This window comes from Apteryx mantelli, chromosome 18, assembly GCF_036417845.1.
Source record: "Apteryx mantelli isolate bAptMan1 chromosome 18, bAptMan1.hap1, whole genome shotgun sequence".
Classification (NCBI taxonomy): Eukaryota; Metazoa; Chordata; class Aves; order Apterygiformes; family Apterygidae; genus Apteryx; species Apteryx mantelli.
Window position 1 is genome coordinate 9,047,590 of NC_089995.1, and position 23,744 is coordinate 9,071,333.

Sequence of the window (23,744 nt, forward strand, 5' to 3'; positions counted from 1 at the left end):
TTCAGACAAATGAGTCCCCACTATTCAGAATATTTGCAAAATCTCACCCAAATAAACATCACTTAGTCATACTCTCACTAGCTGGAGAACAAACATGGAGAATTAAGAGACGCTTTAACCATACTTGTGGTTGCTTCTAGGGATTTAAATGGGAATCTTCATGTGAAACGTACTGACTTGAACACCAAGGACTAGTTTTTATGTGATATTTTCACTTGCACAGCTCCATGCAATTTCTGTCACATGATGTACATGCAACATCAAGACCCTACACAGCAGACCCTTCCAACCGAAACGTCATTTCCTGTCCATTAATTCTTGTGGAGCCTGGGCTACAAAAATATAAGCATGGTTCTGCTATCATGCTGACCCGTATCAAAAGAAACTTCTTCGATACAGATAGAATTTCATCAATATAAATTCAAGGTTATCTGTTCCAGTAGTGAAAAAATACAAACTTTTTTTTTAGATTTTGAAAGACTATTAGACACATACAATTCAGTGGAAAAGATCAGACCAACTTGGGGATTACAGCTAAAAAAAACGCAAACCAAATCTAAAAGAAACAAACAAAAAACACACATTTTGTCTCCAGTGAAACACAGTCATGATAAACTCATCCAAAGCGAAACCATTTTACTAAACAGAAAATCAGAATAGTCTAGTAAAGTAGCTAAGCTCCCCTAATGCTGGTATCTGATCCATCTAAGCAGGTTCATTAATATGAAGTAGAGATCATACTTTCCTGAATCAGTAATTATAAGACATTACTAACAAGTTAAAGCAATGCCATCCAGATAATCTCCTCCTTAACTCACAGAATTCCACTTATTTTATGTGTTACCTTTTTGAATAAGAATGCCAACAGACAAGCAGTACATTGCAACACTTTTAAAGCTGACTTCTTGCAGCTGGAAACAAATCCATTCTTTTTTGCAGTAGCTTTTAGCTAGTTCAGACGTTTCTATTCAAGACGCCCAACTTGCACTGTGAGATTTCTGTAATCTCACTGTTACATAATGCAGACAATTCAGAAAAACCTCTACCTATATATTTACTTACTTTGTGTATTTAACATCCTGGACCCGTTTTACCATAGTGTTGTTCCAGCTAGGACTGGTCTAACTTCATTCAAATTTTTTTTTTTAGAGTTCTCTCAGAAAGCCACAGTGTTACGGGATCAAAATAGGCCCACAGTTAGGTTCCTAATTTCCAACAGGTTATAGGATGACTTTTGACTATCAGGATATACATTTTTTAAATTCATAATGTACAATTTTTTCAGGTGATCCCTCTCCTCTTAATCAATAGTGGGTCTGTGGCAAAAAACAGCTTGCTTACACCACCCAACTCATAGTGCCTATCTTTATTCAAGATGTAAGGATCCTCGTCTAGAGAGACAATATCCTCAGAGGTGAAACGATGGGCATGCTATTTAAAAACTCGAGCAGTCCTCCTCCTCCCTCTTACATCCACACTTAGCACAAGCATTTTGTAGCTTAATTCAAGAAAAAAGTACCTGTTGACCTGAGAAAAAAGCGACTACTAAGCTTACCATCTCCATAGAGTCATCCACAGACATGAGTGTTTGAAGGCGCTTTCTCTGCAGCATGTTAGTGAACTCCATGTGTATAGGTTTCATGGGACCCGTGTACCTCATTATCCAGTGCTTGTCTGGGTTTGGAGCATAGTTATAACTAGGAGTGCTAAGGAACAGATAGAAAAGCAGAATAATTTAGCAGTGTAGAAGAAAAGCCACAGTAATGTACACCAAAAATTTCTATTTGATCAATGCTATAGGACTGACTCTCTGAGTGCACAGGAAAGCATTACATTTAGTTTGGAAAAGTATTATCCTTTCATGTTCTATATGAAAGATGGGAGAATGAAAACAGCTCTGTGGGGAATAAAACCTATTGAAAGAGTAGACATACATTGTTCTAGCAGTGTTCAGACTAACATGGATACATTTCAAGGCCAAAAGATTAGAAGCCTAACACCACAACTGGGAAGTATTATCTGAATGAAGAGCATGAACTACTGAGTTCCTACTCATGTAATTGCTTTGCTTTCATTCTGTGCACATTAGCACAGAATATTATTGTTCAGGCTGTTTAACAACAACTATCACACTTGCTGAAAAGTTACTGATAAGTAGCAGCTCTTTTGAATTCAGCATGACTGGCCACTTGAATACTTTAGCACTCGTGTACCCAGAGGAGCACCGGTACCCTACCTGGTAGTATCAAACTGCATGTGAGCTCATGGCAAGCAGAAGTGGATACAAAGCCGGATTTTAAAGACCTGCCAAGAAAAGCAGGGGTGAGGGGAAATAGGACTGTATTTTGTAGATACTTTCCAGCCACCAACTCTTTTGTGATCATCAAAAACTCTCAAATTACAAATTGATGAGTTCACACTAAAGAAAGATAATTAACATCACTGCCAAAACCCCAAGAGCTGGATTCAATGTCCTCCTGGAATCTCACAGCCCCTTCACGTCCTCATGATCCTTTAACACCATTAAAGTGATGAGGATGAACATCACTGACTGTCCATTAATTCATGTTGATGGCAGTTCCAGAGATTGCTCTTCTGTGCATAACTATATTGTTCTAGGCCAGCTGGATATAAACAAAAGATTTATTTTGGTATATCATTATCATGCTGTTGACTCTTTGCATCACCAGCTCACTAAAAAGTTACATTTATATCTTACATTTACAAGAAATATTACTTTTACCTACCATAAATATTCCTAAAAAGTTTGTTATTACTTAAGACTGAGAACCATTTTTGTCTGTTTCTTCACATGCTGGCTCAAGACACACCACATGCAGATTCTCAAATATTAAAGATTACTTTTTCTAAATGATTTGTTAAGGCTTCCTTTTCCATTCAAAGCGATTAGATCAATCTACGCAAATGTGCAAGCCAAGAGGGTGACACAATAACACAGGAAAAAATAGCAGACATTTAGTTATTTTCTTCCTCCTAAAACACAACTTCCTGACAAATTCAGCTCATATTTGGAAAATATCTACTGTTGTTTTTACATATGTAACAGAGCAGCAGGGTAAGTTATCAAAATAAACAATACTAATATAAATTGAAACTTCTCCTCAAAATAAGGTGCATCTAAAGCATCTTTGAATATGACAGGTAGTTTAGAAGTTGTAATATAAATACGAAATGAATAATTTGACAGTGAAATGTTTTATGCAGAAAGCCTTTGTTGGATGCTATCTGAAAAATGTGCATAGGTGGCAAATGGAGGATTCTTCATATAGGGAGGACAGGGCTGGTGTTTATTCTCTGCGTATTGTTAATAGCCTCTTGAGTTTCAGAATGTTATTGTGGCTGAAATAATGACATTGCTCCTTTGAAAATGCTGACAGTTAAGGAAACTGTTGCTATGTGATGCCCAGAATGAATCAAAAATGCTTGGCAAACTCCTTTTCAGCTTACTTTGTGATTTCCTGGCTGATCTGAAACCTCCTGCTGTTTAATCCAACCCAAGCCCATGATTTTCTTTGATTACTACAGATGTAACCCTCTTACACTTAACAGATTTGTCTGTCTTATGGGCAAAACACACAAAATATAACATTCCTAGAAGCTGGGTAAGATGGCCTCTTCAAACGTGCTCAAAAGAAGTCCTAGCCTGATTGCATTTGACCTTGGAAAAGAAGGGTGGTAAAATGTACCCTCTGCACAAATAATATTTGTGATGCCCAACTGTTGCATCCTCTGCAGCTATCAATACATGCAGTAAAAAAGGAAACTCGATCATGTAGCCCAGGGATTTGCTATGCGAATGCTGGCTGATGAGGATAATTTTCAAACAAAAAAAGACCGCAAAGCAGTGTGTCAACTAGCACGAGCATTGCAGTCCTGCCTTCATTTTGCTGGGCGGGTATAACATAAGCATCAGCATGTCCACTTTACCAGTGCTCCTGCAGGCAGGGGTACAAAGACACGCTACGTGGTGCATTGCCTCCTGGTGCTGGCACCTGGCAAAGTCTGTCCAGCTGCTGCTTTGGGGCAATCCATGAGCACAGAAGCCTTCCACTTGTGTACTTCTCATCGTGGCCGACCCCTATTCACAAGGTAGGGAAACAGCGAGAACTACCTACCGCCTGTTATCGTTGACAGATTTATCTGTCACGGAGGGATTCCCTAGGATGTGGGAGCAGGGGAAAACACGGAAACCAGAGGACAATGCTGCATATATAGCGAGGGAATGATGCGCCTCCTGCATTTTTAGTTTCAATCTTAAAACCAGGCCAATGAAAATCCTTATAGATTATTTCTACATAGTGCTATGGAAAAGTGTCTGAAATCATTTAAGACTGGCTGTTTCTTTGCACCAGATTTATATATAAAATTCTGCTTTATGTTCATATCTAAAAGAATAATACAATTCTGTAACCTAGTATGATAATTTGTTTCTTTACAAACAAAACTTACTTCTGCAATGTGGTACTTCCTGAATAATCACCCTAAGAAAGGTCACCTGCAACTAAAAATATTTTTGTGCAACTATTTTATAATCAGGAAGGTAAACCTAGTTTGCATGAAAATAAAAGTTAAACTATGAGCAAAAGAAAAACAGATGCAGTTTATATTTTTCATTGCTGTCCTTCCTCAACTCCTTCCACTCCTTTTCATTGGACTGCCATAATTAAATGGCTACAGAATGCTGTTTGATAAATGACTCTCATCTCTGAGATAAGAATGCCTTCCACAAGCACCTCTAATAAGACTGAAGTCAATACTGGGTACTAGCAATAGCAGAAATTACTCATTTGGCATTTCTGTAATTTTCATTTCAAAGAAAAAAAAATGAGCACAAGATGGCAAACAAGCGTGAAATACAGTATTGCTGTAAATCTGGGATACACATTCTCTTTTGTAGCACAGCACAGAATAATGAAATATATAAATCTAAATTCTGTAATACTTAGGCAATAGAACAAAGGAAAATTTTTCTCTCAGAGTCTATTTTAAATTGAGTGGAAAAGCTCAAATGGATTTCACTGGACTTTGGACTAGTCCTGAGCACCCTTGGCTACCAACTGATTATTATTTCAATCAATTCCCAGTTCCTTCACAAACGCAAGGTAAAATGGAATGGCCCTTGGAGAAAAAATGTGCATGTAGAAAGAAAATTACAAATGTTGAACATCAGTGAAGGCACAAAGCCAGTAATCGGAAAAATCTTGGAATGTTTTCAGTTTGCCTAAAAGGCAGTTTGGGAGATTCATTCACATGAGCAGCATGTGAGGAGGTGTCTGAACTACCCAGGGGAGCACTATGGAGTTGTGCCTGTAAGCAGGCTCTGTGACTCTAAACAAGAACTGTCTCATCACGGTGCTGCACTGGAGCTAACGCGTTAACTGGGTAACCAGGCTGTAGTGTTTCTGGCACCTGAGCTGTTTTCAAGACTGTCAGGTGCCATGCAGAGACAAGCCAACTCATTCAGAAATAACTGAACCATCTAATTTGACACTGCAGGCCTCTATTTCCTCTCTTTCCATATATAAAATAGGAATAATGGCTATTGCACACTATGAGATTTTTGGTAATACCCATAAAATAACATAGTTTGTGCATACGGATAGGAAGATACAGTTTCTTCCCCTGAAGAGATTACAGCCCAGGAACCAGATTTCAATTCCCCTGCTCAAAATAAAACAGTGGTTTACTTTCCAAATAGTCTGTCACAACGCCCAATGAATTCAACATGAACCTTTCCATTTATCTCAATGGGCTACAATTTTGAGTTGTAGATGTGGTAGCCATTCTCAAGATACTTGTACTGTTCTGAAGAAGTATAAAAATCTCCAAACTCTTTCTGTGTATGTGACAAACTTATGCCAAGAGTATTGTAAGGCAAACATTTTTTCACCCAGAGGTACACAGCACTTTTAAACTCCTGAACCTGGAAATACAAGGGTTTTCTTTTTCCTTACATGTGTTGTGAGGCATTAGGAAAGAGATGTGAATACTGAGGGGCTGAATCTTCAGGACCATGAGGAGCAGCATGGCTTATAACCATCAATACAGGCCTGTGAGGATACATCTTCTTTGAGATTCTGAAGAAGGTAATACTGTCATTGGTGATCAGATCAGTTAGATAATCCTGGAAGTGGAAGGAAAAGTTTAATGAGATATTTCAACAATAAATGCAAGCTGGGGAGTGAGATGGCAAGGGGAAGCCTGAGGTATCATAAGAAACAGGAAAAAGGAGGCTACTTAGCTCAGAAAGGGAGGAGGAGGGAATAAAATTTAGATGTTAAAACATCAAAAACTAAAATGAAATCATCTTCTCTTCACTGACTAAAAATACGAAAAGCAACAGTTTCACCTCAGAAATAAATGACACTAAAGAAGATCAATTAGAAAGCTTTATTCCCAGAGTGCATAATTAAATTAAGGAGATCACAGTGCTAAATACAGTGACCACATATTAATAAAGAATTGAAAATTACAGGCCAATTTCTTTGCTTTCTGGTGGTAAAGTTTCCAAGGCATGTAGTCCCTCCTTACCTTATAAAAGTGCTTTGAAAATTCAGGGTTGGTATTCATTTTTCTTAACATCCCTCTGAAGCATCAGTCACTAAAACTAAAAGACGCTGGACTAGCTGGACCAAAAATTTCATTCACTTTACAGATACAGTGACAATCTGATAGAGATTTACGTCCATAAAGTAAATTACTGGGAACTTAGAAAACTCCCTTTGGAAGATGTGGACTGTCAATCTTTCTACTTTCTAAAAAGTATCATGTACATCTGATATCTCCTGGAGCTAAACAGATTAAAGAGAATATTTTTAATGATATACCACCTTCTTTTTCTTTGGCTAAATTATGGGAACTGCTGCACATAAATACCCCTCAGACAAGAGTAGGATGGGACACACAACATTGCAAAGCTGCTCCTTTAAAAACAAAAATAATAATCGTCATGTCACAGCTGAACGTAAAATCAGACGTAATGGCTGGCTCTGGTCAAGTGAACAAGTACAAAGTGTGGTACATACTGGATGGCATCTCCCTTTAAGTACAGCTTTCTGTCCATGGTTCAGACACTTTCTCCTCTTTACCACTGCCAGTGTCCTTAACCTGAGAAGTCAGCTGTTATTAGTCAAAGGAAACCTTTTTCATTGACTGTATTTATCTTTTTTTCCCCTAAATTATGTCCTGTGTATCCCAGAACCAGGCTGTCAGCCTCCAGTTATAATTTTATATATTGGTCTGCCCATGAGGCATGTCTGTTACGAGACTGCCACGATTACGACTGTTACTGATACGGTATTTTCAGCCATGAAAGCAGGTGCAAACAGACATAATTCCATCAAGGTTAATTGAAGGACCTCTATTCCTAATGATTTGCAGGGAACAGGAGGATGTACAATAAACCTGACCAAAGCAGAAATGACTTCTGAATCTCCATACAATAACTGAGACCATACCTCTAGCTGAGCATACCGGAGTGCTCTCAAAAATGCACCAACGTTAAAGGTTGTTTTTTTTTTAAATTGAAAAAAGAAATTTTTTTTTTTAAGCTGGGCAGTCAGTTTCTTAAGTATGTAACTCATCTTTGGTTTAGCCATTAAGAGAGCATAGTTTTCAAATTCCGTTTTATGGATGAAGATATTCAACCTAGTCAAAACATCATTCAAATTAAATGTTGCAAAACCAAGTATTTACCAAGCCAAAAGACTGAACAGAAATATTTCCTCTAACTGATTTCTTTTTTTTAAGGCTCCACATTGTGGAGTTGTAGTTGACTGTGCTAATGCATATGGAACTAAAAATTCAATTGATAGAAAAAGAAAAAAAGTGAGTAGAGTACTTCCGGCTAGAAAATCTGAAATGATTTGCAAAGTTTTGATTTTCAGAGGATAATGCTTAGCAGTTGCTTTGGAGGACAGAATTAGTAATGGGCTTTTCTAGTTTTCCACTGGCACATGAATTAACATATTAATTATGTCAAGTAGAAAGGGTCAAAAAAAATCTCTCTGAAGAAATTTCATTTCATTTGTTCCTTGCTGGAAAATTAAGTTTCCAAAAGTGAAGAAACAAAAACAGCAGGACGGAAAGATATTCAGTCTCTATCTCAGCTTCTGTATGTTCATTTGAACTCCAATACTAACATCAACATGTGCTGCTGCTCTGCACACTATCATCTGGTTATTATTATAGCACTGTATTATGCAAGAATATGAAGATTATCAAAATGTTTATAACTTTATCAAGTTTTTTTACTATCAAATTCAGTAAGAAAAACTGAACTAAATGAAAACCTTAACATTTTCAAGTACTACATATACAAAATAGAGCTGAGGACATTTGAACTTCAAGTTCCCTGTTGGCCCCTTGTTACAATGGGGAACGCTGCCCTGTGAAATCACTTGCCTGACACTGTTTCATTTAAGATTGATTTCCGTCAAAACATTTTTGGTAGCACGGCTGTAAAGATTAGCTCTCTCATTTTTCATAGATCAGAAAGGAAATAAAAGAGAAATAATTCTGTTCATCAGTTGCCCCTTCCCCTTCGCAGCTGGTAATAGAAAATGAAACCTTGGAAGCCTGTTAAGTTTCATCTTTCAACACAAAGCACATTAAATTAAAAAATTTCAAATGGGGGGGAAAGGGGCAAATCACACAGACATCAGTCTCAAAGAAAAAAGTGACTGTGAACACGTTGCTAATGAAGCAAAAATATGGAGGAAGGATTTGTGCTCGATAAGTAGAAAGGAAACTGAATTTCTGTTAAGCAAATACACCCTACAAATGAGTATTGTGCAAGAGAGTGAGTCAACTTTTTAGATTATACACTACATAAGCTACAGCAATTTACTGATAAATTTATCTATAATCATATTCCACAGATTGTTCAGGCTATTTTAGGAAATCACAGAAGCTGGTTACTTCGGCAAGTTCACACTTTTGGTTCAAATAAATATACCCCTGACTGCAAACATTTAACTGTTTGAGCTGTAATGTGTGTTAGATGAGAAAAAAGAATAGTACTGCATAGGACAATGAGTATCAAGCATTTTAGTTAGTTTGCCGAGAGTAGAGCATCCTTGCAAGGATTTGAGGAAACATATTTGCCTGTAACAAAAAGTGGAAATACATATTTAATAGTTAAATGCTCCATTCATTCAGACAGTAAAGTCAGATTATCATGTAACACACCAAAATCCTATGAACTCTCCGTCATATTATGGCTGTGAAACAAGTTCCTTAGATTAACGTAAAAAGATGGGCCTCGCTGGAGGGAACTGGATTCTAATCTCCTTTACACTTGTGCAACTCCACTGAAATCAGTTCTACACTAAGGGAATAGATGACAATCAGACTTGGCACGCAAAAATTAAAGTACCAAGCACAGAAATAGTCATCATACAGAATTTAAATTCATTTTCAAGTCTTTAGCTCATAATATATATTTACAGTCTCAGGATGTTTTGTTTATATTCCCACTGCTGCTGAAAGTGTTTTCAGTAACGTGACTCTTCAGCAACGGAAGATAACAGAAGGTCCAAACACGATGCCTGTTGGGCTGCAGCTGACGTTATAGGCAGCAGCTTTCAAGTCTGAAAAGAATTCTTTTGTCAGACTAAAACCATAAAGTGTTTGTAGCTTTCTTGCAGCTATATACAAATGTTAAAGGATTAGAAATAAACCAGTAGAACCTACCCTGGAGTAGTCAAATCCATGCTTCTCCTTCACTCCATTTCTACAGAGCGTGTAGTTGTAAAATCGGGAGTTTTTAAGCAATCCAACCCATTCTTTCCAACCAGGAGGCACATAGGAACCATTGTATTCATTAAGGTACTTTCCGAAGAAAGCTGGAGGTAGAGAAAGCAGAAGTATATGTATTAAGAAAATGCAGCATAAACACCTCAAAGACACCATATCTAACAATACTCTCATTTCTGTCTCTTCTGACTGGAGCTTTGTTTTCTTCATTCAGATACATATAAGGTAAGAGATAAATTATGAAATAACTTGTAAAATTTGGCTTTAACTTCCCTTTATTTCTTTATTTCAGAGCTCTATAACACAATTCTTTTGATTTTCAACTGGACTAAATAGGAGATGAACTGGACCACAGTTACAACTATATTTTCCTTAGTGCATGATCGTTCAGACTTAGACAAACAAAACAGAAAATGTTTAAAATAGCGCCAGTTGCCACATTATCTCACCCTATCCTGAATCACCAAATTTAGCTACACTTTTCATTTTGGTTACACCCACTTAAGCCATCTCCACCTAGTATCTGGCAGAAGCAGCGAAGCCAGTAAAAGGAGGCTGGCTTGGGAGAAATGCCTACAAATGAGGTCCATAAATATGATGAGATTTTAAACTTGCTGCATTAAAGAAACGAAGCAGCAGTCTGTTTGGCAGAACAAGTGCAGGGAGAGTACAAGGATCCTTACAGAAGGCAGGGTCGGCATTTGAGCCATCCTCCCAGAAGAGCAGGCTAGCCGTGCTCCTGTAAGCCACAAGTGCACAGATACAAATCACTTTGCAGAAAATGGTTAAGAAAAATGCAAAACACTAGAATTTGATGGGGAAAAAAACAAATTCCTTAAGATACATGATGTACTCAGTGACACTTTTACCCCATTCCAGTTAAAAAAATGAATTTTTTTAATAGTACGTGCATGTCAGTATTAGTTTATGTGTTGTCATCACTATGCAATTACAGGATATATTGTACTGGAAGATCCCATTCCTCTAGCTAGTTATTTAAGGCTTAAAGGCAAAAATCTGTTCTTGGGGCTGCAAAGCGCTTCAGCATCTGAATTTCCATGCTCAGAACTCTCAGATCTGAACTTCTGAATGGTCTGGTAATGAAAGTTAGCACTGCCACTACCACGGTGACTAGCTCAAAGATCATTACGCTTGTTCCACTTGATGTTACACCGATTTTTAATTCAGAGGCACACAGTGCCTGAAGCAACTCACACTGACAGTCTATTAGTGAACATCTGTGCTTCCGTAAGGGCAACAGAAGATAGGAGATTCCTGATCTTAGTCCTAGATTAAAGCTCATCTCAAAACACAGGGGATTTGAGCATACAATTCTCAATTCCCAGGTTCTTAAGGATTCTTTTTTAAAGCTTGAAGCCTATAGTGTCTGATCCTGCACCCCCTTGCATTTATGTACATACAAGGAGCAGTACTGCAGAAAGAGCAGACCAGGCTTTCAGCCACTGTAAAAAGGGCCAGCCTTATTGAAGTCAATGGACCCAAGTCTATTTTAGTAGGTTGAATATCTGTCCCAAAGTAAGAAACAGAGATACAGAACAGTATGCAAGAGCGCTCCGTATCATTAACTGATAATGTTTTTCCTTTCTGCAAAAATAGGAAATGTGGCATTAGTAGCATAATAGCATAATGGAATGGTATAATGGAATGGAATAATTTTACAGGGAGTAGGCATATTGTGCATTGAATGTCCATAAGGTCCACCTCAAAGTGCTTACGTAGAACTCAAAAGCACATTTTGAATCATCCTCCTGAACAAATTTGCAGTGTATTCAATTAACATGTGTTAGTTGAGCCAAGAGAAACTGAGCGAATGTTTGACGTCTTTCTAAGCGTTTGAAAGAGATGGAAGTGCTGATAGAATTGGGATCTGTATCACAGAAGATGAGGAGGGCAGATCTATTGGGAGACAATTAATAAACTATTTGAAATTACACTGTGCTTTTGAACAATTTTGCAAAAGTAAGTAAGGTGTTATGCTATAGATGAGCCACTTACAAAAGGGTTAAGTAACTGATAAGCAGGTTGCAGAAAGGAATTTCTGTTTCCTTGTCCTAAACTCTAACTCTTGATGCCTTCTTTAATCAAGCAAAGTAAATTAGCAGCAATGAACAAAGCAAAATCTACTCCACTGCAGATAAAAACTATCACATTACTCAGGAAGGAGCTTATACACACATTTTCAAATGACTTTGTTCTGTGAACAACTTCTAATTTTTAAAGAGTGAAAGGCAATCCACAGTGATTGGGGTAATTAAACAACACAGATGCACATTTTTTTCTTGGCCTGGTAACAGGGAATAATGGATTGAAACACTGACTACCATCTACAGTAGCAAATATGCACAAGCCACTCCAAAGCCTTCTGTCCCTTATCAATGTATTACATCCAAACAGAGATATATTTGGCATTTCTGCCCACCCTGTTCATGGAAGCTGAGCTTCCAGTTTACCAGTCAGTTCCTAAAACCCTTGGCTGAGCCAGCTGAAGAACTCAGGAAAGAGGCATTCTGTAAAGAATTACTTCATTGTTATTCTGCAGAGGCATTAAAGGAAAGTCTGGCGGAAGTTCCTTCCAGCACCTTTTGCATACCCCCCATTGTACATTCAGGATGTCTATAATCTGTCATGGATGTCAAAGTGCTTTAAATAATTTTCTCTGCTGTTTCCAATCTTCCATTTAATGTTTTTTCCTTTTCCCCCCTCCTTACTCCTTCTCAGCCCTTGAAAGGCTCATTATTTAAAAACTTCTAAACATTACTCCTCAGTACTACAAAATACTGGGTTACAATAAAGCCCTCTTGATGCTGGTGAAAAATTTTGATTTTGGATTGCAAAGATTCTCTCTAACACAATTTTCCACCTCATCAGATTAGTTCACCCCCAGAGACAGCTGCTCACTAGAGTACATGTGCCTTCGGTACATCCGATTCCAAACCGCTCCAAGATTTCGTTAACAAACATTCATGGAGACTGCTGTTTGAGATGCTCAGCCATGCTTCTATACCCAGGCTATGAAGGGATGATTAAAAAACATCCACATGGCTGTTTTTAATAAATGCAGTAGGAATGTGGTTTTCTCTTGCCTTAAATACTACACAAAGCCATCTCTCCTAAGACTACATGAAACAGGATATACAAGAATTGAGCCCTTTGTACACTGTAACCATTTCCGCTGGAGTTCATAACCTTATAAAGTTCTTTTCTCTAAGTCCCACTCCAATGATAAGCACCTGGAAAATTCTTTGGTATAGACTAGAATTTTTACAAGAGGTTTCTTTTGTTTTGGTTTGGTTTTCTTTAAACTCTTCCTGAAAGGAAAAAAACTGAACACACAAGAATTTGCTCTATGCTCCCAATTAATAAAGGTCTGCTCTGAAAATAATGCAATTGCAGATACATGAGGCCCAAAGCTCATTGCTTAGAAAGTAGTCTAGCATATTGTTAAATGTTGCATAAAAGCAAAATCAAATGAACAGACATCTCAGTCTCAAAAATGTTCCAAGAGGCTCCATTTACTGGAAAAGTTCAAGCTAGTTCTATCTATATCATCTGCCAAACTCTGTAAGGTTTTTTTTTTTCTTCTTTAAACAGTAATTCTTTTTTTAATACCTCCCTAAAAATACCTTTTGAAAATTAATGTATTCACAAAGGATATTTATGTATCTTCGCACTTAATTGGAAATTAAGAAAATAATTCAGGATGGATCAATCAAATGATGCCAGAGATCATTCATGCCTTTTTGTTCCATACAGGCTGCCCAACACTGAGAGTTATACCTGACAGACCTTGTCATGCTCTCACACTCGAAGCCGTCAGAAAGAATGCTGTGGAAGTCAACGGAGATTCACCAGCATCAAACTGACAGATCAGAATTAGACCCAGAATTTCAGTCTTTCATTCAGTTTCCCTGATTTGGCAGTTCAGCTCTGATTCTGCTCATCGTTACTCTTCTCTTTAGACACAGCTCTGTTAATTACTGGTCGAGATCACTTATTCATTTCACTAATAGCTTGCTTAACAATACAATCATGGTACTTATGTTCATTTTAAATAAGGTAAGAGGATGAAATTAAGAAAGGAATGTACAACAGGGCAACTGGTAGTAACTTCCTGACAGCGATACATTCCCTTCCATTGGGAAGTAGTGAAAGCTAAATCTCCTGTGCCATGGAAGGCAAGTCAGGCTGTGCACTAAAAAAATACACTCCAAGGAGCAATGACGCCCTGGCTTTGGGGGGATCAAATAGCTCTTTCAAAACCTGTGAGGAGATTATCGAGAAGATGGAGCCAGGTTCCTCACAGCGGTGCATGACGAGAGGACAAGAAACTACTGGCATATACTGAAACAAAAGAGGTTCAGACTGGATATAAAGAAAAACTTTTTCACAAAGAGGCCAGCCAAGCCCTGAAACAGGTTGCTCAGAAAGACTGTTGAGTCTCCATCCTCGGAGGTTTTCAAGACCAGACTGGATAAACCCCTCCACAGCCTGGTCTGACCTTACAGCTGACCCTGATTCAAGCAGGTGGCTGGACAAGAGACCTCCCAAGGTCCTTCCTGAACCTGAATTATCTGGTGATCCTACGATAGACTGGGTGACTTAACAGGCCCATCTTTAGTCAAATTTATACGATTCCAGGATTTTTGCATTTAGGACTGTATTTGTAAATATTCATGCTCTCTTAATAAATACTGAAGTTGAGAAAAGCAAATTTCAGCTTTTTGTTACTGCTGGACACTAAGCTCAGAATTTATACCACACATCTCCCCTTCTGGAGTCATCCCTTCACCTCCTCCATGCTACTTAATTGTATCTATCCTCTGTCTTATTAGCACACCATTAAATTGCACTTACCATCATGAATGTAAAGTTAAACTCACGTTTTAAACTCTTAACCCTCTATATTTAAACATGAATGATGTGCATTAAGTACTTTAATTAAAGTTCTTAAAATACTGTTTTTCTCTTGTTTTTTTATTTTATTTTAACAGCCATCTTTTCAGGTATCAACTTAGGTTTCAAGTTGCCAGTCTTAAAGTTACTCATACAGATTTGTTTACTCCTCTCAGATCTTTTGCTACTCTATCTGATACTAGTTTTTTCCAGCTTATAGTTGAACAATTAGCTAAATTTGAGCAATTCTTCAGTTTGGGGGGGGGGGGAAGCATTTCTGATATTATTTCTGCTATATATCTAGCAAAAATTACTTTCAGTACTTTTTGTCCTCTAAAAGACAATCAGAGGAAAGCGGGTGAGAAAGCACTCTCAGCATGACTAAATGCACATGTAATGAGCAGTAAGCCCAAAGGTCATTTCAGTTCTGTGTTCTGTATTCACATCATGGCCAAATACACTCTTAAACCGACAATGTATAATGGAATCAACTCCAGTCAAATTAATGGATTTACAGCAGTATAAGTATGGGGGATCAGAGAGAAAAACCTGTAATTTGGTTTTAAATTTGGTCCCACAGGAAAATTTTTTCCAGGAGACGTCAGTTCTCATTATGCACCAAAATAACTGACCAGTGTTTCAAAAAACAGTAGTCTGGAGTGCTGAAGTCACCTGAACAGAATGGTTCCAGTTGGCACCTTTAGTGACAACAGGAAATAGGGCATGGCTGCATAGATTAAAAGATGTGGCATTAGTATCAATACCTCAATAACTGGACTAACTCTAAAGGGCTGTTTAAAATATACAGTGGGTTCTTAAACATTAGAATATTTTCAAGGAGGAAAAGTGGAGCTTAAGACCACATTTTGTTTCCAGATCCCTTTACTGCCATCAATTTCAGGCTGCTAAGGTAGATTGGTCTCTGAGTGCTTTTTTGCTATTTCTTTTCTTTCATGCGTCTGGAACAGTCCTTGAAATGATAAATTCATTGAAGCACTTAATCAATTAGACTAAGGAGAGAAGTATAGAGACACACACATTTTATTGCGGTCTATTGCACATGATGCCCCAATTCTTCTCTATTCTATAGGACACTGATAACACACACTTTTCTTGAAGATCTCATGTTCCACCCACCACCACAGGGACATTAGGGACAGAGTTTTAATAAAGGCTCTTATGCACACCACTATTATCTGTAACTGGGACAAAAATTATTCTTATGATTCATGAAACTAGTTGTAAGAACCCTATTTTACGGTGACTGGTAGCCAGAGCAATTAGAATAGCCTACAGGCTTTCTTTCTATGCCAGGGGACTAGTCTGATATCTAGCAGGAAAAAATAAACTTTATGACACCTTTGTTCCTCTTCCTGAGCTGGTATTGCACATTCCTCAGCTGTGGCCAAGGATCAGTGCGAAAATCCGTTTAATGAATTGAGAATTGGCTGAAGGGGAGCAGATGAAGCCAAATCTTGAAATGGTCAACAAGGAATCAGATAGAAGAACACTGATAATGAGCCAAGTGCTGCCCATCTTTCTCAGGTGAGCAAACTCCCCGTGGAGTCACTTGACCAAAGCCCCCTTTCATTAATGCCTACGGCACAGCTTATGGAAATTTAGCAGAACTAGAATTGCAAGGCACAAATATCTTTCTGAACAGCTCTCACATACAGTCCAAAAGCTAATGAAAAAAAGAAAACAAATCTTCCTATCATGACTCTGTATTACCATTTGGTAGGAGATGGCTTAGAGAGTCACAACAGCATAGTTTCCTACCCTGGCAGTATAAGAGAAAGCAGGAATGCTGGCTACGTGCCTCAGAGCGCTGCTCTACAACACAGCTCACTGTCACTCCTCAGTCTGCTCAGTCCTTGGTGGCCAGCACTGACCATTCAGATTTTACCCAGAATGCTTCCCAACATCAAAACCACCACAGCAGCGAGACAGTTCATTAAACATTCACCATGGGGATCACTCCCTCCTTTCATATACCAATGGCCACAGAAAAATTCTAACCTTTAGATTTATCCTCCACTCTTCATATGTAACATTTCCTCCTCCACATATAAAAACCAAAAACCTTCTCAACAGTGCATTGGCAGACCTTTTTTAATAACAAGCAGCCCAAGCAAGAGCTTATCCAGCTTAATGCTGAACCTTTATTAAAATACCAAAGTCTGCACCATGCTATTTTGTCAACTCCAAAAGAGTTTCATTCAGATTCATTCTGTCTATAGGATTTGAAGAAAATGCCTGATTGCCAAGTTCCAGAGAGATTCTGAGATAATGCTGTGCAAGAAGAAACATTTGCCATATTTAACAAAGCCTGTTTTCTTCCACCTAGCAACAAACTTGGGAGAAACACTAGTAAAAGCATTAATTCATAAATAAAAACAATAAACCTTTACTGAATCCAACTGAGAGAAAACTCCAACCTCAGTTCAATACAACCACAAAATTGCTTTCAACAAGATATTCACTGAAAAAGAAGAAATCCAGGTTCTACTGTAATTTATTTTCTATACATTCACCTTTTACCTAAAAAATAAATAAATTTGATACCCAGGTTGTTTATACTCACTGACCTCTTACTCTTAAATGCATTCATCTCCAAAACATATATAATCCTCTCACAGAATGGTAGAGGTTGGAAGGGACCTTTGGAGATCATCTAGTCCAACTCCCTGCTCAAGCATGGTCACCTAGAGCATGTTGCCCAGGACCCTATCTAGACAGCTTTTGAATATCTCCATAATACATAACATATACGTGAGGTTGGGAAGCGCTGTTACCTCCGACTTGGCAGGGGAGGCACAGGTCTCGGGCCCCCTCCTGCCACTGGCATGCACAGAAACGCATGAGGACGGGCCAATGTGACAGGACTGCCACAAGGTTCTGTCTGCAAGCTCTGTTCCAAAGGCATTGGCCAGGCTTTGAGATCATCGCTGTTCTGCTGTGCACTTTATTAAAAGATGACATACAACTTATTGTTTAATCTCTGAACTTCTGTATCACTAAGCTTGTCCATTGCCCACTAAGTTTTGTATGACGGCTGTATAGGACAAGCATATAATCATGTGGGCCATCTACCTCATTCACACCTTTGTGCACACAGGAAAGACCAGCTTAGGAAAAGTGTACACAGTAGATTCCGCAATTACATTGCTTTGATCATTTTGAAAGATTTCTGCAAAAGAACTGGCATTCTAGAAAAACAAATGTGCAGTTATTCTATTTAGCTTTCACTATTTTGAATATGACACGACAATCCTCTTTCTGAAGAAATATCAGGCTATGAATTGCTCTTGCTTGAAATGATATGTATCGTTTCATTATGATACCAATCAGTATGACAAAACCATTACTTTAAATGCTAGAGGTGGCAACCTATCAGAAGAATACTTTATGTGGGGGAGGAAAAGATGAGTTTTTCTTCACAGTCTACTTCTTATACTGAAAACAGATAGACTTAGGGGAAAAAATAAGAGAGAGGGTGGGAGTCAAAGAAAATATGACTGGAAAGAAGGGTGCCACAGACGTGGCTTATTTCTGTTGTGGATGCATTCATCTCAAGACTCTTGGGAAAGTTTTATTGGGCTATGGGCTATCTTGTGGATTTTAGTTAGCGAGTATATAACGGCTAGGGCACTGGAGTGTGAGTAACTGCAGGGTGGATGGAGTTGTTTCTCTTCCTAACTGCTGTTTACCTGCATGTGACCTTGCAGAAAGTACTTCACTATTCTGTCTCCACCTCTATCCATCCTTGACTCTTTAGGTCACCGATTGTCCGCTACCGCACAATTATACACAGAGATCAACTTCAGTTAAGTCTTTAAACATTTCTGCAACAAAAATAGTAACCAGCAACTATAGCGAAAAACAAAATCTGCAGCAGAGAACTGATAACCTGAGAATTTTCTATTGGCATGTATCTGGACATTACAATCTGGTCACATATTTTTCAGGTTCATTCCTCCTTTAATAAACATTTACCAATAGCCTTTTCTCCTCTTTCTTACAATTTAATGTTAAAATCATTTTAAAATATCAAAGGCTCAGACAGTGAAGTGGAAAAATAATTATTTGAATGCAGTCAGTCACTGTATCTTCTTAGTCTAATCTTAATGGGAGGAAATGGAAGATTGCCACTGAATTTTAATGAATTCATTAGTTAATTATTGTAAAGCCCTGTGAAAGTGCTAAGTATGATTATTACTTTTATTCCCAGGAAATTTTTTATAATGGCAGAGATAGACCTCCCACAATGACTTTTCTCTAGGTTCAAAATATATAAATGTTGCAAAACAGCATTTATTAATTTTCTGCATAATTCAAGTATGGGCAGAGTGAGATACCAAGCCATTACCACACAAGAAGTAGCTTTTGCCTTGTTAATAGGTTCATTTAACTGAATAGGGTTAGCTGTACCATAGGGTATTGCTCTATAGGAATGACGATGGTAAGTTGGCCAAAATTTGTATTGCATTTGCTGCATACTGAGCCACATTAAGTCCTAATATAAATTAACAGAATTCTCACAGAAGATTCACTGAAGCAAATGCTTCCTTCTGCCAGGCTGAATTTGGCCCACCATCCCTAATTCTGTTGAATTTAATAAGATAAACATGTCTTCTCATTTCCTGACTGCAGATAAGACTGACAAAATATTCTGGAAACAGTCCCCAGTTTTAAGACCTAATCATTCAGACAGCCAGGCAAATGGAAAAGAGAAGCTTTTCTCATTAAGTAATGTCTACGGGAAAGTTTAAATTTGTGTTTCAATAAAACATCTCAGCATTTGTTGTTGCAGGACACAAGCATGCAACAATGCATTGTGCAATTTAGCAGCTGTCTCATGGAAAGAGATGTGTATATTCACAGAAAACAGCGCATTCTTTCTGTAAATGTTTACACAGGAGCCTTTGGCAGAGGAGTTCTCTGACGCTCAGAAACGTTTGTCACAGGATCTCTTTGTTTCTCTTACATTCTAATCATCTCCTGCTCCCAACTGAAGTATTAGTACCCACTGTTTTAAGTTACTGATGATTCAGATGTTGCTTACATGGACTTTTTGAACGATTAATTCATCACTTGACTTGGTATGTTTACATAAGTTGTCCTTCTTGCATAATTTTCCACAATGTGTAATAGGGCAATGACATGAGAAGCTCTTCAGAATGGGACTGATGGTTCAACATACTGAGATCAGGAACTTGGTAGCTACGTGAACCGCCTATGTAAAGACCACACAGCCTTTTAGTCGCTGTTCATGACACTGGCATTTTTTAGCAGCGAGACAGCTTAATGCTGAGGAAGATGTACCTGTAACACCCACAGTCTTAATGGCTTTAGTGGAAGAAGGAAGAGCCAGACTTTGCACTGTCATGATATTTATTTTAATTGACCACATAAAGTGACAGTAAGCCTTCTCATGATGGCTGATATCCTGGCTGTTAAAAATCAATGACAGAACTTCCCTCGAGCTCAGTCTCCTTTCACCTCTAGTTTGCCTAGTCCAGTGCCTAACCCAAAGTATATCAAACTTTTTAAAATACAAAAGTTGAAAAAATACAAAAGTGACAACCAAGGTTGAAACTGGGAAACAATTACAGGAAAGTCATACCTCTTCTATCTCCTCTCACATTTTTTACTTTCAAAAAATTGTGCAGGAGAATCCTGCAGCACGCTGACGCCTCCTGCCTGCATACCACCGGCACCTTTCCCAAAGGCGGCAGCAGCAGCACAAATCTGGCAACTGGACAAGTCTGTACAAATCAAACCCACCAATGCCACTGCCACAGGAAAAATACTACAATGCTGGAAGAATGGTCACAGCAGAATCCTCTTTTGCAACAGCAGTAAAACATAGAGAGATCACAGTGAGCAGAGATACGGGCAAGGAGACGTGAAATGAGGGGCAGGAAAGAGAAACTGAGGGAAGGTGAGGTGCAGTAGGATAGTAGAATTTCTTCCTTCATGTTTAAAGGAGAGTGAAAAGAGGCAGACACAGGGAGAAAGCCTGGGTTATGAATTAAGAAAAACCCAACCTCCCTCCCAAAATAATAGCTTCCTCACTCCAGCGTTGTGAACTTGCATATCAGAGCCATGCTGAAAAGGCTTTATTTCTCATGGTCTTTTCTTAAAAAATAGCAAGAAGCTAAATTACGTGTTTTTGCAGGGTTAACCAATATCACTGTGGACCTCAAATAAAAAAATCTACAAATGAACTCCTATGATTTTTGATCTCCTTTTGTTCACTGCAATAATGTTCAAGGAGGTTCCCATCTCACAGAAACTGTATTTGTAACATCCAAAATACTCTCCTTAGCAGATTACTTTTGAAAACTGAGAAACTGCGTTGAACAAAGCTTCTAAAGTATAATGTCCTGCTGTTTCTAAAGCAGGTAATTCTGATCAGATCTTTGGGAAAAATAGGTAAAACACACCTTCATACTACTGACAGTTCTTTCATATTGGTAAACTCTAGACTTTAATCAGAGATCAGAAATGAACAGAAGTCTCCAACAATGGCAGCTTTCATTAAAATTTGTATAATAAAATACATTTAACTTCATGAGGATCTCATTTACACCTGAAGATTAGAAACCCACTTTGTACTTGTGAAAGCACTATTTCTGTGTGTTCCAATACCTTTAGTTTGCAAATTAATGGTGGTAGACTGAAAATACAATATAGAGTCACTAAGATCTTGGGCCTAAAATTAAATATTAAGTTAATGTAAAAAATTTAAGACGTATGAGCACCAGGACACCTACAATAGCTGTGGAAGTTAGTGAAACTTGCAGGAGCTCGAAATATCATCACTAAATACAACAATTATTACAACAGACAAATATCAGTAAACACAAAACAAATGCTCAGTAAAGAATAAAACATTAACCTTGGTGTGATGTTTATAAGATCACTGCTGTTAATGCCAGGAATGACAAATGGCAGGAAACAGCAACCAATTAATTAGGTATGTGCACTTTCCCTAGTTTATTCCTTTCCAGATTGAATCAGGTCTTTATTTTAGAAAAACAAAACAAGGAAATTACCTATTTGTTTTAAGACCAAGCTTTTGTGGTGATGACATGCAAAGCTCATGTGAATGATTAAAAAGAAAAAACGGTAGTTAAAAATACTATTTAAGATATATTCTAGCTCCTAGAAGCCTCACCCAGATCAAGCATCATGTACTACAAATCCAAAGCACAAACATATACTATAAATAACAATTATAATACTATGCTGTATATACTTTAAATAATATGAACAGATTCAGCTTTATGCCTGTTTCTCAACATGACAAAAGGTGTCAACAGCAAAGTAGACAAAAACACTGCAATGGGCAAGGTCCTATATCTTACGTCTGGAGAACACAAGAAGAAAATAGGCGTGAAACAAATGTTCCATATTTTCTGAAATCCTTTTCACAGGATCTTTATTCTTAAGGAGAATTGCACACAAAGAGGATCATTTGTTTCTCAGGAGCGCATTTGATCTTGCAGACTACTCCCCAGTTGTGATTTATCTTAACCACCTTTTTAGGAACGGACTCTCTAGAGAAACCAATCCAGTTGACAGCTCTGCCCCAAAGCACAGAACAAGGATCAGTCCTTTCTCTTGTATTCTTAGTTTGATTAATACATCTTTTTTACAAAAAATTGAAGTAACTAATTCCTTTCCATATTTTCTTTCTTGTCTGTTCTACTCACTTCAGGTAATTGCTGGGCATATTTTACGTGCTGTACCTTGAGTTCAGTCATATAACAAGATACTCTGTTCCTAGAGCACGTATATTTTAACCTTCCCAGCCTCTGAAAAAGTCTTTTTTTTAATTTCTACAAGAAAAAATAAAATGAAGTTAAACCTACAGGCACAGCTGAAGCTCTGGCATTCTGCATTGCTGCAGTCCTTTAGGAGAACAAATTAAAAGGTTATAAACAACGGCCTCTGTACTGAGAGGTCTAAGGCAGCTTTCAGATAGAGCCAACCTTGATCTTACCTGTCCTGTATCCTGTGTTGTTGAGGTACACCGCAAATGTTCGTATTTCATGCTGAGCCTGCCAGGACGGAGAAGAACAGTTCTCATTGTTAGTGTAAGTGTTGTGGTTGTGGACGTACTTCCCCGTAAGAATAGAGGAGCGAGACGGGCAGCACATGGGTGTTGTCACAAAGGCATTGATGAAGTGAGCACCTCCGTGTTCCATGATCCGCCTCGTTTTATTCATCACTTGCATTGAACCTGGAAGAAGAAAACCATCTCAGAAGGATTTTCCTGTTTCAGTCACAAGAGCTAGCTAAGAGTTCTCTCCTCTTTATCAAGGTTCCCCCATTGCTTTAAGAAGGCCCAAATATTGAAATCCTAACTTAGATTTGACTCAAACCTGTTGACATAGACCATCACACATATTTTGAATGTCTTTCTCTCCAAGCTCAACATCTACCACTGTAGCCAAGAGGTTACTCTGTGCAGCCTTTCTGGAGCCATTACTGCTGTTCCAGTAGCTGAAGGCAAAACTCCGAATGAACAAGGCTGAGACAACGTGGCCTGAGGATAAAATTCACCTTGTGCAGCAACCCTGATCAAAATCTATGTTCTCCTTAAGCATTATTTAATCCTTGGTCTGAGAAGACATCTTTTGTGCCAACCTTCTGCAAAAGGCTGAGAACTAAAACGTTCTCCTCCCTAGTGTGAGATATTAGCAGGTATGGATACTCTACATCAAAGTGAAGGCAGAGTAAAGCCCTCCTCAGAACTTCCCTAACCAGCCCACTGAGTTCCATCTATCCATTTGATCAATTTTGGTAATGCTGTTACCTAAAACTCTGTGAATTTTCTTAGGCTTGATTCAGTAGAACTGAATTGTTGGTGATTTCATTTGGGACAGATAACACTGTCTCGTTTATAGCCATCATCCTAAAGCAAACAAACAAGTTTAACTGGCAGGGACTTGGATGACTTGTGGTAATGGGACTCAGCCTTTTTGCCAACAATTACTAAAAGCCACACTGCTGCCAAATGGCTATTCCTTTTCCTATTTAGG

The 23,744-nt window shown here is 38.2% G+C and overlaps 1 protein-coding gene across 6 annotated transcripts in view; it reads right to left on the reverse strand.

Annotated features, from left to right (window-relative positions):
• Positions 1-23,744, reverse strand: part of SULF2 (sulfatase 2) — a 174,820-nt gene that overhangs the window by 35,038 nt on the left and 116,038 nt on the right. For all 6 annotated transcript variants that reach the window (XM_067307538.1, XM_067307536.1, XM_067307537.1 and 3 more), the window contains exons 4-7: positions 22,703-22,942; positions 9,715-9,866; positions 5,976-6,145; positions 1,556-1,706 (exon numbers count right to left, since the gene is read on the reverse strand). In XM_067307538.1, the coding sequence (XP_067163639.1) occupies positions 1,556-1,706; positions 5,976-6,145; positions 9,715-9,866; positions 22,703-22,942 (713 nt within the window). The remainder of the gene's footprint in view (positions 1-1,555; positions 1,707-5,975; positions 6,146-9,714; positions 9,867-22,702; positions 22,943-23,744) is intronic.